Source organism: Hemiscyllium ocellatum, chromosome 29 (assembly GCF_020745735.1).
Source record: "Hemiscyllium ocellatum isolate sHemOce1 chromosome 29, sHemOce1.pat.X.cur, whole genome shotgun sequence".
NCBI classification, from domain to species: Eukaryota; Metazoa; Chordata; class Chondrichthyes; order Orectolobiformes; family Hemiscylliidae; genus Hemiscyllium; species Hemiscyllium ocellatum.
The window spans coordinates 43835796-43858269 of record NC_083429.1 but is presented as its reverse complement, the minus strand read 5'-3'; the positions used below and the strand labels follow the sequence as shown (position 1 = coordinate 43858269).

The 22474-nt window shown below is 40.2% G+C and overlaps 1 protein-coding gene across 4 annotated transcripts in view; it reads left to right on the top strand.

Moving 5' to 3' along the window:
- Window positions 1–22474, top strand: part of LOC132829564 (dixin-like) — a 142667-nt gene that overhangs the window by 84768 nt on the left and 35425 nt on the right. For 3 of the 4 annotated variants that reach the window (XM_060846810.1, XM_060846811.1, XM_060846808.1), the window contains 2 exons: window positions 11561–11670; window positions 21514–21668. In XM_060846810.1, coding sequence (XP_060702793.1) covers window positions 11561–11670; window positions 21514–21668 — 265 coding nt within the window. The remainder of the gene's footprint in view (window positions 1–11560; window positions 11671–21513; window positions 21669–22474) is intronic. The other variant, XM_060846809.1, reaches the window with a different exon arrangement.

Here is a 22474-nt window from a genome sequence, read left to right as displayed (position 1 = left end):
TAAAATTAGTTTCCTTATCTTCAGAAAAGCATCAGAAAAGTTAGAACTATTCAAGCTACTTTTATTGTTATATGATTGCAAGATTATGCCATCAACTTCTATTTTTGTGTGTACACCTTGATTTTTGTTTCAATGATTTATGAAATAATATCATACTAAAATATCCATAAAAATAGCCAACACAAATATTATAATCAATTGCTTGCCTTATTGAAAGCATACTTACAGATTTCTTCAAATCTGGCGCCAGTATCTGTGTCCTGGCTTCCATTTCTGAGAATTAACTGTCAATATTTGGTGCATGCAATTATGAATCTATTGATCGGGCTGGCACTGTCTAAAGAGCCATCCATAACCAGCAATGAAGTTAATAAATGGATACAAAAGTTCTACTTTAGGACTTGTATGCTATACTTTGCATTTCACAGTTATTTTCTTTTTCCGTCTCATTCTGCTTTTTTGAAAAGTACTGTTTTTGTAATTGATAATTCAAAACAATTGACCAGAAGCAATTTAACATTATTAAACAGTCCATAAATAGAGTAGTACATGTCAGGATAGGCCGACTAAATTCATGAGTCACTCATCTAGTTGCCTCTTAATGCATGGGATAAAATACCACTAAGTTTTTAATCAAACTCAATAAGTGTATGGTATTGGTTTATTCAAGTATTTTTTCCCTGTTTATTCTCACATCGAGTCCCAAGCTATGGTCTTCTCTCAACATTCACTTGGGTGGGGGCAGGACAGTTTGAATCATAGAATCATTATCAGTTGGAAGTTTTACTTCATTTGACTGTTTAGAGAGACTCTTTTGCTCTTCTGTTTTTCTCCTCATTTCCTGAACTGCAAATTTTGAAATTGAGTACTCTCTTTCTGCACAATTTTATATTCAACAGGCTGAAAACTTTAATTGGGTGCCTGATGCTAGTCAACAAATGATCTAAAGTATGTTAAGTTGAAAACATACTGCTCTGAAATATAATTGATTGATTGAAGTAGATGGCATTCAAATTAGTCAATTTACCTTTGTGCTGTAGAACATCATATCTTGTTACATTTAATTAAATAATGTAAACTGTTGTGAAGTAAGTGTGAGTCAATATGTTCAGAGGCAAATGTCATCCAAGACATGACAAATTTTATCATGTGCAGAGAATCATAAACAAGCCTACATTTCCTCAAACTTGAGCTGCCTCAACTAACCTTGCTTTAATTTTATTCCATGGGCAGCAGCAATCCTCCAATGCTTCAGCATCAAGCTGTTATTCCTTTTGTGTAAGCATTAACAATTAATTACGGCAAACTCTTTAACCTTGAGAAGCATTACAATGGCACCCAAACAGATCTTTACGCACTGTCCACAAAAGCACACTTCATGAGATGTGGAAAGAAACGCTAGGAGGAATTCGCTGCAAGCAGTTTATCACCAATTAATTAATTAATTTCTTTTTTCATTCACAAATGTTACATACTGAGTGTAATCTTGAGGCAACAGGGGACTCCCTCTAGTATCCAGCACAAAATGAGTAGCATGTTTTTGAATGAGTGCTCCAGATTGTAAGTGGGAGGCTTGAGCCAAATTGGGCGTCTGGACTTATTTCCATAAAACTGTTGGGCTGTGGCTGCTAAATGGGTATTCTTGCAGTTTGCAGCAAAGGCAGTGTTAAATTCTGGCCTGTTCTGTGCAGAACCAGCCACCAAAGATACTGGGATGGTGGTGAAGTTGTGAAGCAATTTACATTGTTTGTGCGAAGTCACAAAAAGTAAGGCATCTAATGTTGGTTTAAAGTGGGTACACATGAACCAAAATCCATTTGTTTCCAAATTGGCAGCTCACATGCTTCAGAGGTACTGCTGAGGAGGTTGTGATCCAAACTTGGTGTTACCAGTGTTGATCTTGTACCCAAAAGTAGCTGCAATGATATTGAATTTATTAATCAGCAACTTCAACACTAGTACTGTGACTTTTCTCTTGTGCTATTTAACAACATATGATTGGAGTTTTGTGTCAAAGTAGAAATACTTCTCCATGAAAGGAGAATTCACAAATAAGATTTCCTGAAACACCCCATTGTATTTCATAGTTGATTACAGAGATTACTTTGGCAAAAAAAAACTAAGGAACGGATTTATTACTTAACTGTATTAATCAGAAATGGTACGTGATATCTTATGCTTGATTGAGAGATGAGGGAAATGTAGGTAAAATATACAAAATATGGTCTCTGCTCTGGCCCACATTATAATGTCCAGCATTGACTGTGACAAAATCCTCTCTTTATTTTATGATTTTTTTGTTTCTGCAAATATGATAGGCCTCTGGGATTTTTAAATGACATTGTTTCTCCTGAATAATCTATAGCTGCAAAGTCTCTGCAGAGGCTGTGGCAGCCAGACTGAGGTTGTTATTCGTATCCAGATTCCCACATCCTCCGATTAGTTCATTGAAGACTCGAGGCAATTGTGAAATGGGCCACTGAACATGACAGGTTTTCCTGCTGTTGAGGAGGCTGGCTTCACAAAAGATTTTTAGCTAGGTCTCGGGAGTTTTGCAACTGCTTGAAAAAGTAAGTTTTTGCTAACCTGTTTTGCATCACAAAAAGGAATCTATATATCATCATTATCATTCAACTTTTGGCCAGAAGCCAGTTAGTTTCTGATTTGTTTCTTGAGCAGTCTTTGTTTAATAAATATAAACACTATGACATGTCTTGGAGTTTCTGAAAATGAAATTGTATTACTGCAGTCGACTATCCAAAACTGGCAGCTTTGAAAACTTTCATTTTACAAACACAGACCATAAAGCTGTCCATTTTACTTGGTTTCATAGGTAACTGTACTTACTGATATTGGATCTTTTTTGATTCTTATGGGAATTAAATACACCCCCATCTCCCTTATCCTCTTCTTCCCCCTCCCAGCACCAATCTTCCCCAATTTCAGCATGATGGTTCAACTTCAAGTCCAACGTGCTACAATAGATGAGCTTCCTTCTACACTACCTTAGGGATAAACTGTAAACCTAGCATCAAAAGAATGTGGTTTATTTTCGTCACCTTACACCAGTCCCACCTTTGTAACTTTTTAGTGTAATATTTTTTGAAGTTATACAAAATGTTTGCGGTCTTGTGCTGATTAAGAATTCAGTTGAAGCAAGTGAAACGCAACCACTTCACTCATCCTTTGAAATTGGCTCCAAACCTCCAAAGAGTTTTAAATATCTGTCATGTTTACAAAATAATCAGGTAGCTTACCAGTCTAAAATCCAATATAAGATAAAAATTGACTTTTTTTTTAAAAAGGTTGCTCAATCATTACCTCTTTCTTCCATCCACACTGTACTCTTCTCATTCATATCATGGTAGTTAGTGATATTGTAGTCCTCCTATCCTACAATGCACAATTAAACAGGCAAACTTTGCTAAAACATTAACAACAGAACATAATCCAGAATGAGTGCAAGTATGATTACTCAGTGATTACATCGCCAGGGACCCGGGTTTAATTCAAGCATCAGGTGATTGTCTATCTCTGTCAGGTTTGTGCATTCTCCCTGTGTCTGTGTGGGTTTCCTTTGGCTGCTCCAGTTTCCTCCCACAGTCCAAAGTTGTGCAGGATAGCTGGATTAGTCATATTAATATTACCCATAGTGTCTAGGGATGTGTAGGTTAAGTGCAGGGTTACATGGTAGGGATGGGTCTGAGAGGTATGCTCTGTGGGAGGGTGTTGTGGACTTGATGGGCCAATTGGCTTGCTCCACACTGCAGGGATTCTATGATTCTACGAGATTTGAATTTGCTCTTTTGAGAAGTTCCAGAATATTTCTTACCTTTTTCTGTTCTTTACACTTCCAGAATACGTGCAAGATGTCTGACCTCCTCACTAGTACAAATCACGATTTAGGTTTGGCAAGATCCTTCACATATACCTCCACAATAATTCAGGCGTACAATTTAAAATTCTGATTTCAGATGTTGTTTATCTGAAATGGAGTTTCCAAGTTTTGTATTCTGCTGCAATGTGGTAGAGCAGTCCATTCCAACTCCTCCTCCTGGCTACATAAAACCACTGTCATATCCTTGTGACAGAATTTTTGTGGATGCTGCTGCTTGGATGAAGGACCCCATTTTAGTAACATAAGAGGGAATCAGCTCAAAGATGCTGTTGTGTTCAGTGCTTCAGTGTTGTCAACTGTACTACCCAATGTCGAAAAATAGAAACAAATCCATAAAGTTATGAGACTGTCAGAAGTGAGTTGAAAAGTTGAAGCAAGTCAGCGGTTAAAGTTGGATTCTTGATTAAGGGAGAAGAATTCAAATTTCGTTTTGGATTTAGGTTATGTTGTGTTCATATGTTAATGATTTAGGGAGGTTGGCCACTTTCACTTTTTGTTTGAAAGCTTTGTGTGAGAGGCTAATTTATTTTCCCATGTCACACAGGAGCATTAAGAAGGAATGTCATAGACTGTGTCCAGTGAGACGTTTACAGGGTCTCAACTCCCATATAAAGAAGTTGACATGGAAACAAGGGGAGAGCATGGAGAATTGCAAGTGATTTAAATTTAAATTACAAAGTTAAAATTTGTCCACTTTAGGCATTTTTATTTTTGGGAGAAAGTTTGAATTCTGTAGGATATGGCAAAAATGAATTCCTCAATAATATGAATTGCAATTTTAGTTCCTTGGTGGTGTTTTAATATTAATCACTGAAACAGTTCTAAATCACATTTCATTGTTAACACAGTAGTTTAAAAACAAGACAATTTTTGCATATGTATATAGATATCCTTGGTTTAACCTGCAACTTATAATTTCCACCAGTAACTGTGAAGCAGACTTTTCATAGATCTTATTTTCTCCCTTCCTTTCATCTCAATTTTCATTTTTCAAGTCTATTTTAAACACACTTATTTCAAATAATATACCTTTCTGACATAAACATTATTCATTTATGGGCCGATTACTCTTTATTGCTCTATTTATGGGTCCACGAGGAATATATGATGCAGGCCTCTATTAGCCTGCTCTTCAACTTTCCATATCATAGTTATAGTGTAAAAATTATAGTGTACAAAAGCTTGAAAGAAAAGAAATTCATCAGCTCCCAAACTTTCTCATTACATAGTCAATTCTTAAGTACCTTGTAATAAATGTTACCCTATTCCCATCAAAAATCATTGTTGAGAACTTTCAGTGTGGGGAATTGTAGCTCTAAGCATGCTATTTCCCATAGGCGAGACTTTTTTAATTTTGTAAAGATCAGATTTATTTTCCCTCTACAGAAGCTATGATATATGCCTAAAATAGTGTAATCAAAAATCATCAGCAAACAGGAAATCTAAAGCTTACATTTTTGAACAAGCAATGAAATAAAGGTGAACTTTAACTTTTTTTGATTTGAAAATTCCAGTGCTTTGTTCAAACAGAATCTATTGCCAATGATTATAAATAGCATAATATAAAATTTGCTGAAGAGAAAACTAATTTATAACTTTTTAGTTTTTTACTGTTTTTGCTGTCAAATGTTTCTACAGGATCCTGGCATGTAAATGAGTGGATTTTTTGTGAGCCAGATGTCTATAGAAAATCTTATTGTATGGCCAGTCATGGCATGTAACTGCCCAAAGAAGAGCTTATGCAATGCCGGAAGTTGGATTAAAAATATTTGATACTTGCATTAAAAAAAAACTCTTGTGAGTCACACTGGTTGGGCTGCTGTTTATTGTCATCCTTAACCATTTTGAAAAAATAGTGGTAGGTCATCTTCTTGAGCAATGGTAGTTCCCAAGAAGGTTTATATTTGAATTGAAATGTTAACTGTATTTCTGTCATCATAGATACTGCCAAACCTGTTGAGTTTCTGTAATAGGTCATGCCTCACAAACCTTATTGAGTTCTTTGATGATGTGACAAAGCACATTGATGAAGATAGAGCAGTGGATATGGTGTACGTGGATTTTAGCAAGGTGTTTGATAAGGTTCCCCATGGTACTCTCATCCATAAAATAAGGAGGTATGGGATACAGGGAAACCTGTCTGTCTGGATACAGAATTGGTTGGCCCATAGAAGGCAAGGGATGGTGGTAGATGGGAAGTATTCAGCCTGGAGCTTGGTGACCAGTGCTGTTCTGCAGGGATTGGTTCTGGGACTTTTGCTCTTTGTGATATTTATAAATGACTTGGATGAGAAAGTGAAAGGGTGGGTTAGTAAATTTGCTGATGACACAAAGGTTGGTAGAGTTGTGGATAGTGTGGAGGGCCATTATAGGTTGCAATGAGACGTTGACAGGATGCAGAACTGTGCTGATTAGTGGCACCTGGAAAAATGTGAAGTCATTCATTTTGGAAATTTGAATTTGAATGCAGAATACAGGGTTAAAGGCAGGATTCTTGGCAGTGTGGAGTAACAGAGGGATCTTGGGGTCATTGTCCGTAGATCCCTCAAAGTTGCCACCTAGGTTGATAGGCATATGGTGTTTTGGCTTTCATTAGCAGGGGAATTGAGTTAAAGAGCTATGAGGTAATGCTGCAGCTCTATACAGTCCTGGTTAAACCACATTTGGAATATTGTGTTCAGTTCTGGTTGTCTCATAGGAAAGATGTGGAAGCTTTAGAGAGGGTGCAGAGGAGATTTACCAGGATGCTACCTGGACTGGAGGGTATGCCTTATGAAGAAAGGTTGAGGGAACTTGGGCTTTTCTCATTGAGCAAAGAAGGATGAACGATGTACAAGATGATGAGAGGCATAGATAGAGTAGATAGCCAGAGACTTTTTTTTCCCATGGTGAAAATACCTATCATGAGAGGGCATAATTTTAAGGTAATTGGAGGAACGTTTAGGGGAGATGTCAGAGGTAGGTTCTTTACTCAGAGAATGGTAGGTGTGTGGAATGCACTGCCAGTGGTGGTAGTAGAGTCAAATACATTAGGGATATTTAAGCAACTCTTGGATAGGCACACAGAACTAGTACAATGAAAGGTATATAGGTTAGTCTGATCTTAGAGTATGATAAAAGGCAGGCATAACATCGAGTGCTGAAGGGCCTGAAATATATTGTGCTGTACTTTTCTATGTTCTATGAAATAAATTCAGAATGCTTGGCTGAATTTCAAAAGCTTCAAAGCCACTCATTTTAGCCAAAGGATTGCTGAGTTCATGCTGTGATTGTTTTAAGAAACTATTAGAGGATTAGTTGTTTTTGATGTGCTCAGTGATACAAGTTTTTTTTACATTTGATTAACACCTCTAAGTGCATGGGTATTACAGTGTTCTGGGTTTGTTGAGTTGAGAGATTCCTTGACCCGGTGTTCCTTCCTCAATGATAAAAACCCAGTCCCAAGCATTGATATGCTCCATTTTGGGAAGTATCACACAGAGCATACTCTTGACCTTTTATATGTAATTCATTTCCAATGACAATTGCTGGATGGTGATCAGAAATGGAAACTCTTGCAGATTTTTCCCCCCCTAACGCAAGGCCTGTACGATAAATTGTTACAGTTTTATTGCCAGTTTTCTTAGCAGAGTTTGAAAATGCAACCTAATGTAGGTGATTTGCCTGCTACGTTTTATGAACTGATTCATTCGGGGAACTCCTCTTTAAGTTTTTTGAACATGATAAGATGACAGCTTGACGTTAATATTAAAGTAATTGCACAAAAGATTAGAATCTTTAAAGATTTGTTTAATTTATTGTGTTGAAAGGAGTTATAATAAGATAGCAGACAAAAAAAATTGTTGTGGAGTGGCTGCTGAAACAGAAAAGAAGCAAGCTCTAGAGAAACTGAAAGTACAAGTGATATTTCAGCTTTGCATCTGAACAGAGTGCGCGAGAAGCCTAAAGGTTTTGTTCCATCAGTTATTTTAAGCCTCTACTTTTGATTGAATTACAGTCCACAGGCAAATAGTTTATTATAGGACAGCGGTTGGAAAGGATATTGCTACATACAACATGTTTACTTTGTCTTCACAGTGCCATGGTATTTCCTGAAACATTCAGTGAGTTAGTCCAGCAAGTAGTTGAACAATGTGAACCATAATTGGTTCAAAAAAATTGAGTCTGAGAAATACATCTCTGCAACTTTAATTAGATGATGAGTTTAAGTGATGACTATTAACTAACACACACTTGTGTTTATTTCAGTTTGATGGGCTGCTGTTTAGTATTTCCTTGGCTCCCAGAATTTGCAAGGAAATTGGGAATAATGTGCTATTTGGATAGTGAACACAAAAATGGGTTATATTCCACCTAGAATAAGATTCAAGCAATAAGAAATTAGCCACACCCTCAATATTTCTCAGCGAATTTTTTTTTGGTTGAATAAATTATTACAATGAATTCATACTAAATTTGGCAATCTTTTTGTATCCATTGAACAAACGTTGGAATAGTGTCCTATGGTTTTTGGACAAAAGACGTGATAAAGCGTTAAAGCTATGTAAAAGTAATTTGGAAGATGGCACAGCGCGCATATATTGTGTCCAATAAGCTCTCCATATGGACTAAGTACTGCGATTGGTTATGTGTTGGTTAATGGTGAGAAGAAGCCGATTTGCATTTGCCTCCAGCACCCCCAGTGCCACTGAAAAAAATTATGCTCAGGTAGAAATTGTCCTTGAATTTTGGAGGAAGACGTTTACAGAATTAATCTGTAACCTCAGAATTGAAACTGATCATAAGCCACTGATGGCTGATTTGGATCCTGAATGCAGAGATGAGCTTTGATTTTGACTGCTTATAAACATTAAATGCAGACATTTAATGTCAATGCAATGTCTTCTAGATGACTATCCCCATCCAATGAAGCACTTAATAGGGAGGATGTATTTTTCTTTTCACGTGTGAGCTGCCAGTTACTGCAAGATGATAAAGGTGTGAAACTTTGAGGGAAGTTCATTTCAAGGGTAAATAACAATATCCATGGATAAAAAATTTAGAAGTCAGGCCAGTTTTTAATCTTAAGTTGTCAGTTGATAAATGTTTTGTTAGTGAGGAGCTAGAGTTATAATTCTGGAAAGGTATGGATCACAGTTGTTATATTCATGGTCTGTACTTAAGGATGAGTTTGACAAATAGTCTAGCAAAAAGCTACCTTTATGGCCAAAGTTAATTAAGGACCCAGCGAACTGTGAAACAGTGTAGAATTTATCAAATGCTATTACCATGGAAAAGGCCAGTGAGAGTGTGACAGAGCCTGCACGTTGATTTTTCAGAATTTGAAGGCAATGGCTTTTCATTGTAATAGAAGTTGATTGATGTTTTTCCGATGAATTGAATAACTATTAGCAAAACTTTAGAGATTTTGCATAGTTTGATTGTTGCTTGAAGGTTATGACTGACAAAACCTCCATTTTGTTCAGAACAGCTTTCAAATGTCATGGTAAAACATGAGTTCACTGTATTATTGTGCTTTGAATAGAACAGCAGAGTGCACAGTACAATTTTAACTAAATGCTAGATACAAGTTGGAAGAAATGTCAGATGTCATATTGATTATTTTTGTTTTTTTATTGTAACGTAGAAAACTAATTGAATTGTTGCTTACAAAACAGCTTAGAACAAGGTTTTCATTGCTGAAGTCATATTTTAGCACGCTTAGTAAACCTAAAACAATCCAGATGGGCAAAGAGTCATGACAGATTTGAATGAGAGAAAGAAATCTGAAGTTTAACTAGAACGATGAGATGAAAAAGCATCATATGTAGTTGATGAGACTATTGGGGAGAGTCGTAAAAATGTCATCCTTGCACCTATTTAATCAAGATGTAAGATGTTAAGTATTGGATTGTTGGACTGCACATGTGGGTTATGTTTTACTCTCCAATGTCAATGAAGAAGCGGGAGTTGAGTGGAATCAAATGACTTTACTCCAATACAAGTTGTGCTTTAAATCAATCCAGATCCAGTTCAGAGTCAGACAGGTTAGTCTGATGAAACGGAAAATTTAGTTGAAGGTCAAGGGTAAAACCAGTCCTTCTGAATATTTGACTCCAGAAAAGAGGTACTGTAGTTTAGGAATAGGAAAATAGTGATAAAATAAAATTTATAATTATATGGAAAACAAAATATGCATTTAAGTCTTATAAAATTTTGAACATTGTGTAACATCATCATTAAAGAGGGAGGAGTGTACTTGCATCCTCTCTGATCTTCCTTTCTCTCTCACACACACACTATTCAATTCTGCTTTAGTTTTCCTCTCCTGCTTTCCTTCTTGTCAAATAGCCTACTGACGCAAAGTCAATCTCATAAATAAATAATGTTTTCTGTGTGAGGAACTGCTAAAATACTAGTTCCTGTGTAACTAAATTGTTTTTAAAAATCAATGCCTTTGATTTTGTGGGATAGGGAGAAATTGGTGCAAAGAAAAATTGAAACTACTGTACTGAGTTTGTACATTTTATTTTTGAACCTTTCTTTCCCCTTTTTCACATTTGTGCCTTTTATAGTTATCTTTTTTTACCAATTTAAGCTAATGTTGCAGTCACTTCTGTGGCTAAAGATATAACATTTCACTAATTTAGATTGAACCAATCCAACCAAGATTGATGATTGTGCTGCTAGCTAGTCTCCACTTTATAAGGAAAATCCTTGGACATTCAAAAGGTTATTGGGTGCGTTCATTTGGTAAACATCCACCTGGCACAAAAAGAAAGGAGCTAGTCTGTTTTCCACATAAGTTTCTTCTCAATACCCTGCATGGCATAAGTGCAGACCACATTTCCTTTCCACAGACTAGCCCTTTGCAAGTGGAAATTGATTCTAATATATGTGCCCTAACTGTTCCCAATTAATATCAGCCCCTCAATCACGATTGTAACGTCAGCATGCATGCACTCAATTGACACAGCATTTGCAACATTAGCAGGCTGAGTGTAGGGTCAGTCTCAGCTGTAAAATTCTCATTAAAAAATTACATTCTAACACATACTGTACAAAGAAAAATTCCCCTAAATGGAGTACTTACTGCTATTATCAGTGGAACGAGCAGGAGAACAGGTGAAAAGGAGAGAAATCAATGAAAATAGGTCTGTCTATTTTATCAGGTGTGTTGTTAGTGGTTCCTGGAACAATTCACTAATGAATATTGAAATTGTGATCATAACCATTTAAAATATGTTTTACATAAATATTTGATATTTTAGTGGCAATTCAAAATTCTGAAAAGTATAAATAAAAGATTCTTGATCCAATGGGAAATAGGCCTATGATTTCAGTATAGTTTTGAAATTGAGTAGAGAGTAGATAGAATTAGTCTTGCATTTCTCGATTTAATACTTTTCAGTGACACCATAAAAATGATACAACATCAAGAGACTTCTCCTTGATATACTCGATTGATTTTGAAATTCTATCATTTTAAAATAAACATGACTAAATTGAGTGAGCAGCTTTATAATTCTAAATGGATTATGATTTTTTTCACCATGTTAATCAGCAGTGGTATAAAGTTACTGTTTACGAGAATTTTTTCTTGCCAATTAAAGCAGTGTCTGCCAACTAAAACAGTTCTTGCCAACTGAAGCAGTGTCTTCAAGGACTTCGATTATTTTTTAGCGTCCGATCGGAGAGTCCAACAAATAGTGCAAAGCCAGAGTCTATTACAAGTCAACTGGATGAAACATTGGAATTATCTTCCCAAAAAGAGGAATGGGACATTAGGCCTGGTAAGTTGAACATTTAACTTGCAAGCTTATATTCATGAAAAAATTGTCTTGCAGTGGCTTCCTGCAATTCCTGATATTGAGTTTAATTGAAGTCAATTAAAACAGAGTTCCTGATAGTGCATGTGTGACTATTCAAGCCTTGTGTTCCAAGTGATATTGCAAATATAGGGCGAACACGTAATTGCTTTGTACTTTGTGGAGATATTAGTCATTTGGTATATAATGTGTAACTTGGCGATATTGTTCATTTTGCACTGCCTGCAAGATAAATTTTTAATTTTGATTTGAATTCTCGAGACCTTGTATAAAAATCCAAGCTGTAATTGGAAAAAATAACTTAGTAAGAAAGTTTAAGCTCAGTATACAAAATTAATTGAGATGATTATGAGCTGCCAGCTGCAGGAGCCCAAGGTGAAAAATGGATAATGTGGAAGAATTTCCGGTGTTCTCAATAGCCAACCTAATATTGCAGAAATAATCAATCACTTAGGTAGGTTGAATTATTAGATAATTTTTTCAAAGGTTGCTTTAGCATTTTTTTTGACTGATACCTCGACAATGTGTGTTTGTTCTATGTTTGCAAGATTGCTTGGAACAATGGCTCAAACAGTCATAATAAAGGTAGCTCAGTGATTGGTATGAATGAAAACAGAAGGTTCCCAGGTAAATCTTTAGTCTGGACTTTGTTAGTCCAGCTAACATGGAACTAGGCACTACAATTAGTCTCAACACCTTTTGGGTTAGGAAGGGGAAGTTACTTATGATCACTTATCCAGTGACACCTGTAGGAAGTGTAAAAAATGAGGTCTGCAGATGCTGGAGATCACAGCTGCAAATGTGTTGCTGGTCAAAGCACAGCAGGTTAGGCAGCATCTCAGGAATAGAGAATTCGACGTTTCGAGCATAAGCCCTTCATCAGGAATAAGAGAGAGAGAGCCAAGCCGGCTGAGATAAAAGGTAGGGAGGAGGGACTAGGGGGAGGGGCGATGGAGGTGGGATAGGTGGAAGGAGGTCAAGGTGAGGGTGATAGGCCGGAGTGGGGTGGGGGCGGAGAGGTCAGGAAGAGGATTGCAGGTTGGGAGGGCGGTGCTGAGTTGAGGGAACCGACTGAGACAAGGTGAGGGGAGGGGAAATGAGGAAGCTGGAGAAATCTGAATTCATACCTTGTGGTTGGAGGGTTCCCAGGCGGAAGATGAGGCGCTCCTCCTCCAGCCGTCGTGTAGTTGTGTTCTGCCGGTGGAGGAGTCCAAGGACCTGCATGTCCTCGGTGGAGTGGGAGGGGGAGTTAAAGTGTTGAGCCACGGGGTGATTGGGTTGGTTGGTTCGGGCGGCCCAGAGGTGTTCTCTGAAGCGTTCCGCAAGGACCACTCCCTTCGTGACTCCCTTGTCAGATCCACACCCCCCACCAACCCAACCTCCACCCCCGGCACCTTCCCCTGCAACCGCAGGAAATGTAAAACTTGCGCCCACACCTCCACACTCACTTCCCTCCAAGGCCCCAAGGGATCCTTCCATATCCGCCACAAGTTCACCTGTACCTCCACACACATCATCTATTGCATCCGCTGCACCCGATGTGGCCTCCTCTATATTGGTGAGACAGGCCGCTTACTTGCGGAACGCTTCAGAGAACACCTCTGGGCCGCCCGAACCAACCAACCCAATCACCCCGTGGCTCAACACTTTAACTCCCCCTCCCACTCCACCGAGGACATGCAGGTCCTTGGACTCCTCCACCGGCAGAACACAACTACACGACGGCTGGAGGAGGAGCGCCTCATCTTCCGCCTGGGAACCCTCCAACCACAAGGTATGAATTCAGATTTCTCCAGCTTCCTCATTTCCCCTCCCCACACCTTGTCTCAGTCGGTTCCCTCAACTCAGCACCGCCCTCCTAACCTGCAATCCTCTTCCTGACCTCTCCGCCCCCACCCCACTCCGGCCTATCACCCTCACCTTGACCTCCTTCCACCTATCCCACCTCCATCGCCCCTCCCCCTAGTCCCTCCTCCCTACCTTTTATCTCAGCCGGCTTGGCTCTCTCTCTCTTATTCCTGATGAAGGGCTTATGCTCGAAACGTCGAATTCTCTATTCCTGAGATGCTGCCTAACCTGCTGTGCTTTGACCAGCAACACATTCACACCTGTAGGAAGTAACTTGTACCTGAATGTTTGGTAAGAATGGATTTAACCATAGTGCCAATCCATTTGGGTGGCCTCCACATGGATGATGGTGACTTGAGTGAGCTGCTAGACCCAATGCGAAGAATCCCTACTGTTGAATATAAAAAGAACATTTTATGAGAGCAGGGACAAAAGGCAGTTTCACTGATTCCCAGGACAAGAGCTTTATTATTGAGGCAAAGTTTAGTAAGAGGTGCTCATAAATTATTTGAGAGTTTGATAAAATAAATTAGGGAAAGCTATACTCATTTATTGGTAAGCTTGTAACTGGAAAATATAAATATTAGATGAAAGCAAAATAAAGTCATAAATTGCAAAAAGTTCGAATGCAAGTACAGCAAGTGATTAGGAAAGCCAAGAATATGTTATTGTTTATTGTTGGGGAAATTAATACAAAAGTAGAGAGGTTATGTTTCAATTTTACAGGGCATGAGTGAAACCACATTTGGAGTACTTTGTACAGCATTGGTCAGGTTATTTCAAAGGTAAGTGTATTGGAAGTAGTTGAGAGAAGTTTATGAGACTGATACCTGGAATGGATGGATAGTCTTCTGAGGAAAGGTTGGCAGACTAGGCTTGTATCCACTGGAGGAGAAAGTGAGGTCTGCAGATGCTGGAGATCAGAGCTGAAAATGTGTTGCTGGAAAAGCGCAGCAGGTCAGGCAGCATCCAAGGAACAGGAGATTCGACATTTCGGGCATTAGCCCTTCTTCAGGAATGAGGAGTGTGTGCCAAGCAGGCTAAGATAAAAGGTAGGGAGGAGGGACTTGGGGGAGGGGCGATGGAGATGTGATAGGTGGAAGGAGGTCAAGGTGAGGGTGATAGGCCGGAGTGGGGTGGGGGCAGAGAGGTCAGGAAGAAGATTGCAGGTTAGGAGGGCGGTGCTGAGTTCGAGAGATTTGACTGAGACAAGGTGAGGGGAGGGGAAATGAGGAAACTGGAGAAATCTGAGTTCATTCCTTGTGGTTGGAGGGTTCCCAGGCGGAAGATGAGGCGCTCTTCCTCCAACCATCGTGTTGTTATGGTCTGGCGATGGAGGAGTCCAGGGACCTGCATGTCCTTGGTGGAGTGGGAGGGGGAGTTAAAGTGTTGAGCCACGGGGTGGTTGGTCCGGGTGTCCCAGAAGTGTTCTCTGAAACGTTCCGCAACTAGACAGCCTGTCTCCCCAATACAGAGGAGGCCACATCGGGTGCAGCGGATGCAATTGATGATGTGTGTGGAGGTGCAGGTGAATTTGTGGCGGATATGGAAGGATCCCTTGGGGCCTTGGAGAGAAGTAAGGGAGGAGGTGTGGGCGCAAATTTTGCATTTCTTGCGGTTGCAGGGGAAGGTGCCGGGAGTGGAGGTTGGGTTGGTGGGTGTGGACCTGACGAGGGAGTCACAGAGGGAGTGGTCTTTTCGGAACGCTGATAGGGCAGGGGAGGGAAATATATCCCTGGTGGTGGGGTCCGTTTGGAAGTGGCGGATCTGCTCCCAGGAGGACCAGTTCCAATACCGTACAGCCCAGATGGCCTCCTTCTTCAAGGACTGCAGATTCCCCCCAGACGTGATCAACAATGCCCTCCACCGCATCTCCTCCACTTCCCGCTCCTCCGCCCTTGAGCCCCGCCCCTCCAACTGCCACCAGGACAGAACCCCACTGGTTCTCACCTACCACCCCACCAACCTCCATATACAGCGTTTCATCCGCCGTCATTTCCGCCACCTCCAAACGGACCCCACCACCAGGGATTTCCCTCCTCTCCCCTATGGTTCTGAAAAGACCATTCCCTCCGTGACTCCCTCGTCACGTCCACACCCCCCACCAATCCAACCTCCACTCCCGGCACCTTCCCCTGTAACCGCAAGAAATGCAAATCTTGCGCCCACACCTCCTCCCTTACTTCTCTCCTAGGCCCCAAGGGATCCTTCCATATCCGCCACAAATTCACCTGCACCTCCACACACATCATCTATTGCATCCGCTGCACCCGATGTGGCCTCCTCTATATTGGGGTGACAGGCCGTCTACTTCCGGAACGTTTCAGAGAACACCTCTGGGACACCCGGACCAACCAACCCAACCACCCTGTGGCTCAACACTAACTCCCCCTCCCACTCCACCAAGGACATGCAGGTCCTTGGACTCCTCCATCGCCAGACCATAACAACACGACGGTTGGAGGTAGAGCGCCTCATCTTCCGCCTAGGAACCCTCCAACCACAAGGAATGAACTCAGATTTCTCCAGTTTCCTCATTTCCCCTCCCCTCACCTTGTCTCAGTCAAATCTCTCGAACTCAGCACCACCTTCCTAACCTGCAATCTTCTTCCTGACCTCTCCGCCCCCACCCCACTCCGGCCTATCACCCTCACCTTGACCTCCTTCCACCTATCACATCTCCATCGCCCCTCCCCCAAGTCCCTCCTCCCTACCTTTTATCTTAGCCTGCTGGACACATTTTCCTCATCCCTGATGAAGGGCTTATGCCCGAAACGTCGAATTTCCTATTCCTTGGATGTTGCCTGACCTACTACGCTTTTCCAGCAACACATTTTCAGCTTGTATCCACTGGAGAAGAGTAAAATGCAACTTAATTGAAACATTAAACTTTCTGTTGACAAAGTCGATGTTGAAAGAATATTTTAACGTGTGAAAAAAATCTAGAACGAAGAGATCACTTTTAAAAATAGTTGTCCATTAAAACATGAAAAAAATTGTTTCTTTCAAAGGGTCATGAGTCTTTTGAAATCTCTCTTTCTCAAAAAGCAGAGTTTATGAATAATTTTAAGGCAGACTGATTCATGTTAAGTAAGTAGATGAAAAATTATAGGGTGTAGACAGGAATATGGAGTAATCACACCAGCCATGATCTTATTGAATGATGGGGCAAGCTCGAACAGTCAAGTGACCTCCATGTCCTCTGAATTTGAAATCCAATCTGGTCAATTCTTTGGCTAATACCACTTAGCTAATTTATCCTTATATGGATTGTAAGTGCACAATGTATGGAATTCTTTATACATGCAATTTTATGGAGTTAAAAGATGTGCAATGAATCAACTGTTTAGACTTACTGTGACATATTTCCAGGACAACTAGGACTTGAGCCCAGACATCTGGCCCAGTGGCATGTACTCTATCTCTGATTCAGAAGAAGCCGGAATATTTCATATAAACAGATTAACATATCTCACATGAATGATTTTACATGGGGCTACATATAGACAATTAAATTCAATGATAATTTAGTATTTTGAAGTGGACAATTTAATTAAGAAGGGATGATCCAGGATAACTTGTAATAAGGCAGAAGATTTAAGCCCTTAAATGACCATTATTTGAACTTAAGGGTGACAACAAAATAAGAAATGTAGAAAGCATTTGGTAAATGCATAATGGGATTGAAGAACAAGTCACCTGAAGGTGGATGAAGAAAAAAAATGAACTTTTTTTTTGTATAATGCCTTTCACAACCTCAGAAGGTTCTGAAGTATTTAGACTCATAGAGACGTATAGCTTGGAAACAGAGCCTTCGGTCCAACTCATCTAAGCCGACCAGACATTCCAACCCAATCTAGTTCCACCTGCTGACACCCAGCCCATATCCCTCCAAATCCTTCTATTCATATATTCATCCAAATGCCTTTTAAATGTTGCGATTGTACCTGCCTCCACCATTTCGTCTGGCAGCTCATTCCATACATGTACCACCCACTGCGTGAAAAAGTTGCCCCTGAGGTCTCTTTTATATCTTTCCCCTCTAACCCTAAATCTATGCCCTCTAGTTCTAGAGTCCCTAACCCCAGAAAAAGACTTTGTCTATTTATCCTATCCATGCCTCTCATTACTTTGTAAACCTCTATAAGGTCATCCCTCAGCCTCCAAAACTCCAAGGAAAACAGCCCCAACCTGTTCAGCCTCTCCCTATATAGCTCAAATCCTCCAATTCTGACAACATCCTTGTAAATCTTTTCTGAATCCTTTCAAATTTCACAACATCTTTCCAATAGGAAGGAGACCAGAATTGCACGCAATATTCTAACAGTGGCCTAACCAATGATCTGTACAGCCGCAACATGACCTCCCAACGCCTGTACTCAATACTCTGACCAATAAAGGAAGGCACACCAAACGCCTTCTTCACTATCCTATTCATCTGCGACTCCACTTTCAAGAAGATTTGAACCTGCACTCCAAGGTCTCTTTGTTTAGCAACACTCCCTAGGACCTTACCATTAAGTGTATAAGTCCTGCTAAGATTTGCTTTCCCAAAATACAGCACCTTGCATTTATCTGAATTAACTCCATCTGCCACTTCTCAGCCAATTGGCCCATCTCGTCCAGATCCTGTTGTAATCTGAGGTAACCCTCTTTGCTGTCCACTACACCTCCAATTTTGGTGTCATCTGCAAACTTACTAACTGTCTCTCTTATGCTCGCATCCAAATCATTTATGTAAATGACAAAAAGTAGAGGGCACAGCACTGATCTTTGCGGCACTCCACTAGTCACAGGCCTCCAGTCTGGAAAACAACCCTCCACCACCACCCTCTGTCTTCTACCTTTGAGCCAGTTCTGTATCCAAATGGCTAGTTCTCCCTGTATTCCATGAGATCTAACCTTGCTCATCAGTCTCCCATGGGGAACCTTGTCGAACGCCTTACTGAAGTCCATATAGATCACATCTACTGCTCTGCCCTCATCAATCTTCTTTGTTACTTCTTCAAAAAACTCAATCAAGATTGTGAGACATGATTTCCCACGCACAAAGCCATGTTGACTATCCCGAATCAATCTTTGCCTTCCCAAATACATGTACATCCTGTCCCTCAGGATTTCCTCCAACAACTTGCCCACCACCAAGGTCAGGCTCACCGGTCGATAGTTCCCTGTCTTGTCTTTACCGCCCTTCTTAAACAGTGGCACCATGTTTGCCAACCTCCAGTCTTCCGGCACCTCACCTGTGACTATCGATGATACAAATATCTCAGCAAGAAGCCCAACAACTCCTTCTCTGTCTTCCCATAGAGTTCTCGGGTACACCTGATCAGGTCCTGGGGATTTATCCACCTTTAACCGTTTCAAGGCATCCAGCACTTCCTCCTCTGTGAACTGGACATTTTGCAACATGTCACCATTTATTTCCTACAGTCTATATCTTCCTTATCCTTTTCGACAGTAAATACTGATGCAAAATATTCATTTAGTATCTCCCCCATTTTCTGAGGCTCCACATAAACTGCTGATCTTTGAGGGGCTGTATTCTCTCCCTCAGTTGCCCTTTTGTCCTTAACATATTTGTAAAAACCCTTTGGATTCTCCTTAATTCTATTTGCCAAAGCTATCTCATGTCCCGTTTTGCCCTCCTGATTTCCCTCTTACGTATACTCCTACTTTCTTTATACTCTTCTAAGGATTTACTCAATCTATCCAGTATATACCTGACATATGCTTCCTTCTTTTTCTTAACCGAAACCTCAATTTCTTTAGTCATCCAGCATTCTCTATACCTACCAGTCTTCCCTTTCACCCTGACAGGAATATACTTTCTCTGGATTCTTGTTATCTCATTTCTGAAGGCTTCCCATTTTCCAACCGTCCCTTTACCTGCCAACATCTGCCTCCAATTAGCTTTCGAAAGTTCTTGCCTAATACTGTCAAAATTGGCCTTTCTCCAATTTAGAACTTCAACTTTTAGATCTGGTCTATCCTTTTCCATCACTATTTTAAATCTAATAGAATTATGGTCGCTGGTCCCAAAGTGCTCCCCCTCTTGACACCTCAGTCACCTGCCCTGCCTTATTTCCCAAGAGTAGGTCAGGTTTTGCACCTTCTCTAGTAGATACATCCACATACTGAATCAGAAAATTGTCCTGTACACTTAAGAAATTCCTCTCCATTTAAACCTTTTGCACTATGGCAGTCCCAGTCAATGTTTGGAAAATTAAGATCCCCTACCATGATTACCTTATTATTCTTACAGATAGCTGAGATCTCCTTACAAGTTTGTTTCTCAATTTCCATCTGACTATTGGGGGGGTCTATAATACAATCCCAATAAGGTGATCATCCCTTATTTCTCAGTTCAATCCAAATAACTTCCCTGGATGTATTTCCAGGAATATCCTCCCTCAGTACTGCTGTAATGCTATCCCTTATCAAAGATGCCACTCCCCCTCCTCTCTTGCCTCCCTTTCTATCTTTCCTGTAGCATTTTTATCCTGGAACATTAAGCTGCCGGTCCGGCCCATCCCTGAGCCATGTTTCTGTTATTGCTATAATATCCCAGTCCCATGTTGCTAACCATGCCCTGAGTTCATCTGCCTTCCCTGTTAGGCCCATTGCATTGAAATAAATGCTGTTTAATTATTGGCCCTACCTTGTCCCTGCCTGCCCTGACTGTTTGACTCACTTCTGTTCTCAGCTGTACCCATCTCAGATTGATCTCTTTCGTCACTATCTCCCTGGGTCCCCCCCCCCCCCCCCCCCCATTACTAATTTAAATCCTCCCAAGCCGTTCTAGCAAATTTCCCTGCCAGTATATTAGTTCCCTTCCAATTTAGGTGCAATCCATCCTTCTTGTACAGGTAACTTCTACCCCAAAAGAGATTCCAATGATCCAAAAATGTGAATCCTTCTCCCATACACCAGCTCCTCAGCCATGCATTCATCTGCTCTATCCTACTATTCCTACCCTCACTAGCTCGTAGCACTGGGAGTAATCTGGATATTACTACCATTGAGGACCTCCTTTTTAAATTTCTGCCTAACTCTCTGTAATCTCCCTTCAGAGTCTCAATCTTTTCCCTTCCAATGTGGACAGTGACCTCCTGCTGGCTCCTCTCCCCCGTGAGAACATTCTGCACCCTCTCTGAGACATCCTTGATCCTAGCACCAGAGAAACAACACACCATTCTGCTTTTTCTCAGCTGGCCACAGAAACTCTGTGACAAAAAGTAGAGCACCCAGCATCGATCCTTGTGGCACTCCATTGGTCACAGGCCTCCTTTTTGAAAAACGACCCTTCACCACCACCACCACCATTCTGATCATTGGTATGATAAAAATATAACAGCCAGTATGTACAGAGCAAGGTCTGGCAAAAAGAACATGAGATAAATGACTAGTTAAACTGGTTTATTGGTGTTGATTTTCAATAAAAATGAAAACTAAAAACTTATGCGAATGATATTGAAATTTCAACTTTCAGCAAGGCAGCATTCATTACACTTTTTTGGTGAATGTTTTAAAAATGCTTTTCTTTGAAGAAAGCTGGCCATTGTTGCAGTATTACAAGCACAAGACACATGGATTAAGGTAAACATTGACTGCCTGTACACATCTATAATCAGCTACACTTATTGATGGTTACCTGATCCATTTCAGTTCACTACCTCGTGCAAACCCGCAATGTATTAGGGCTCTGACAAATTCTTTACTTCATCTAGTAAAGCTTTTCGTTTTATGGTAGGCTCTGTAGTGGGTCAAATTGAAATTACTCATTATCTGCATCTTAATTTGTAAAGAACGGGAACATAAATTTAGCGAAAAGTATTCTCAGAAAGTCACTGCCTTTTAAAATGTTTTTAAATGCACTGACATTTGCAAATGAGGGGTCATCAATTTGATCACTGAGATTGTGATACAAATACATTCTATTAAAACCTGTCCATCCAGCAGAAGACAGCATTCAATCTGCATGGATGTCCATGAATTCTGGAAAATCCCAAGTGAACGACAAGCACTACCTTTGGGAAGATCAATTACTGGATCAACAGGACCAATTGGGGAAGGAAATGGAAGAAGCCAGAAAGATGATTTCTATCTTACAAGTATGAAATTTTATTTAGCGACTGTTTTTCAAAAAAAATCTAATTATAACTGATTTGAAATGTTATGTTTTTTGAGGGCTAAAAACAGTAATTAACAATACAGTAAAAGTATAATCTTAGTTGTAGAAGGATACAAGTATAATATGATCACACCGCTTTCATCTATTTTGGTCTGACCAACTTGTGCCTCTAGCCCATAACTGTGTGGTTGATGCTTAGTACACTTCAAAGCAGCAAACTGCTGAGTTGTCACACGACCATCACTGCCACCTTTGTAAGTCAATTAAGAAGAAATAATAAATGTGACCTGACTAGCTCTACCTAATTCCCAACATTTTTTTAAAAAATGCCATAATTATTTAAAATCAAAATATGGCAAGTTCTGGTAGTCTGAAATAAAACTGGCTGGAAATGCTTACCACTTTTGACATCTCTGAAGAGAGAAGAGGGATTGATGTTTTAAGTTGATGACTTTTAATCAGAACTGTACCTGAAATGAAGAGTCACATTTAAGCATGTGGCAGCAAACTGATTTTAGGGTCTTCTATATTCCCATACACACACAATGTTACTCTCAGTGCTTGCTGCCACTTCTCCTTGCCTGTTGGTTTCACAAACTTGCCGTTTGACCCAAGGAAAAATGTAAAGGAGGTGGTGGCACAGCTGTTGATTGTCATAAAAACCAAACTGGTTCAATAATTGCGTTTAAGGAAGGAAATCCGCCAACCTTGCATGCTCTTGCGTACATGTGGCCACATGTCAACAGCAATGTGGCTGACTCTTAACTCCCCTCTGAGCAATTAGGG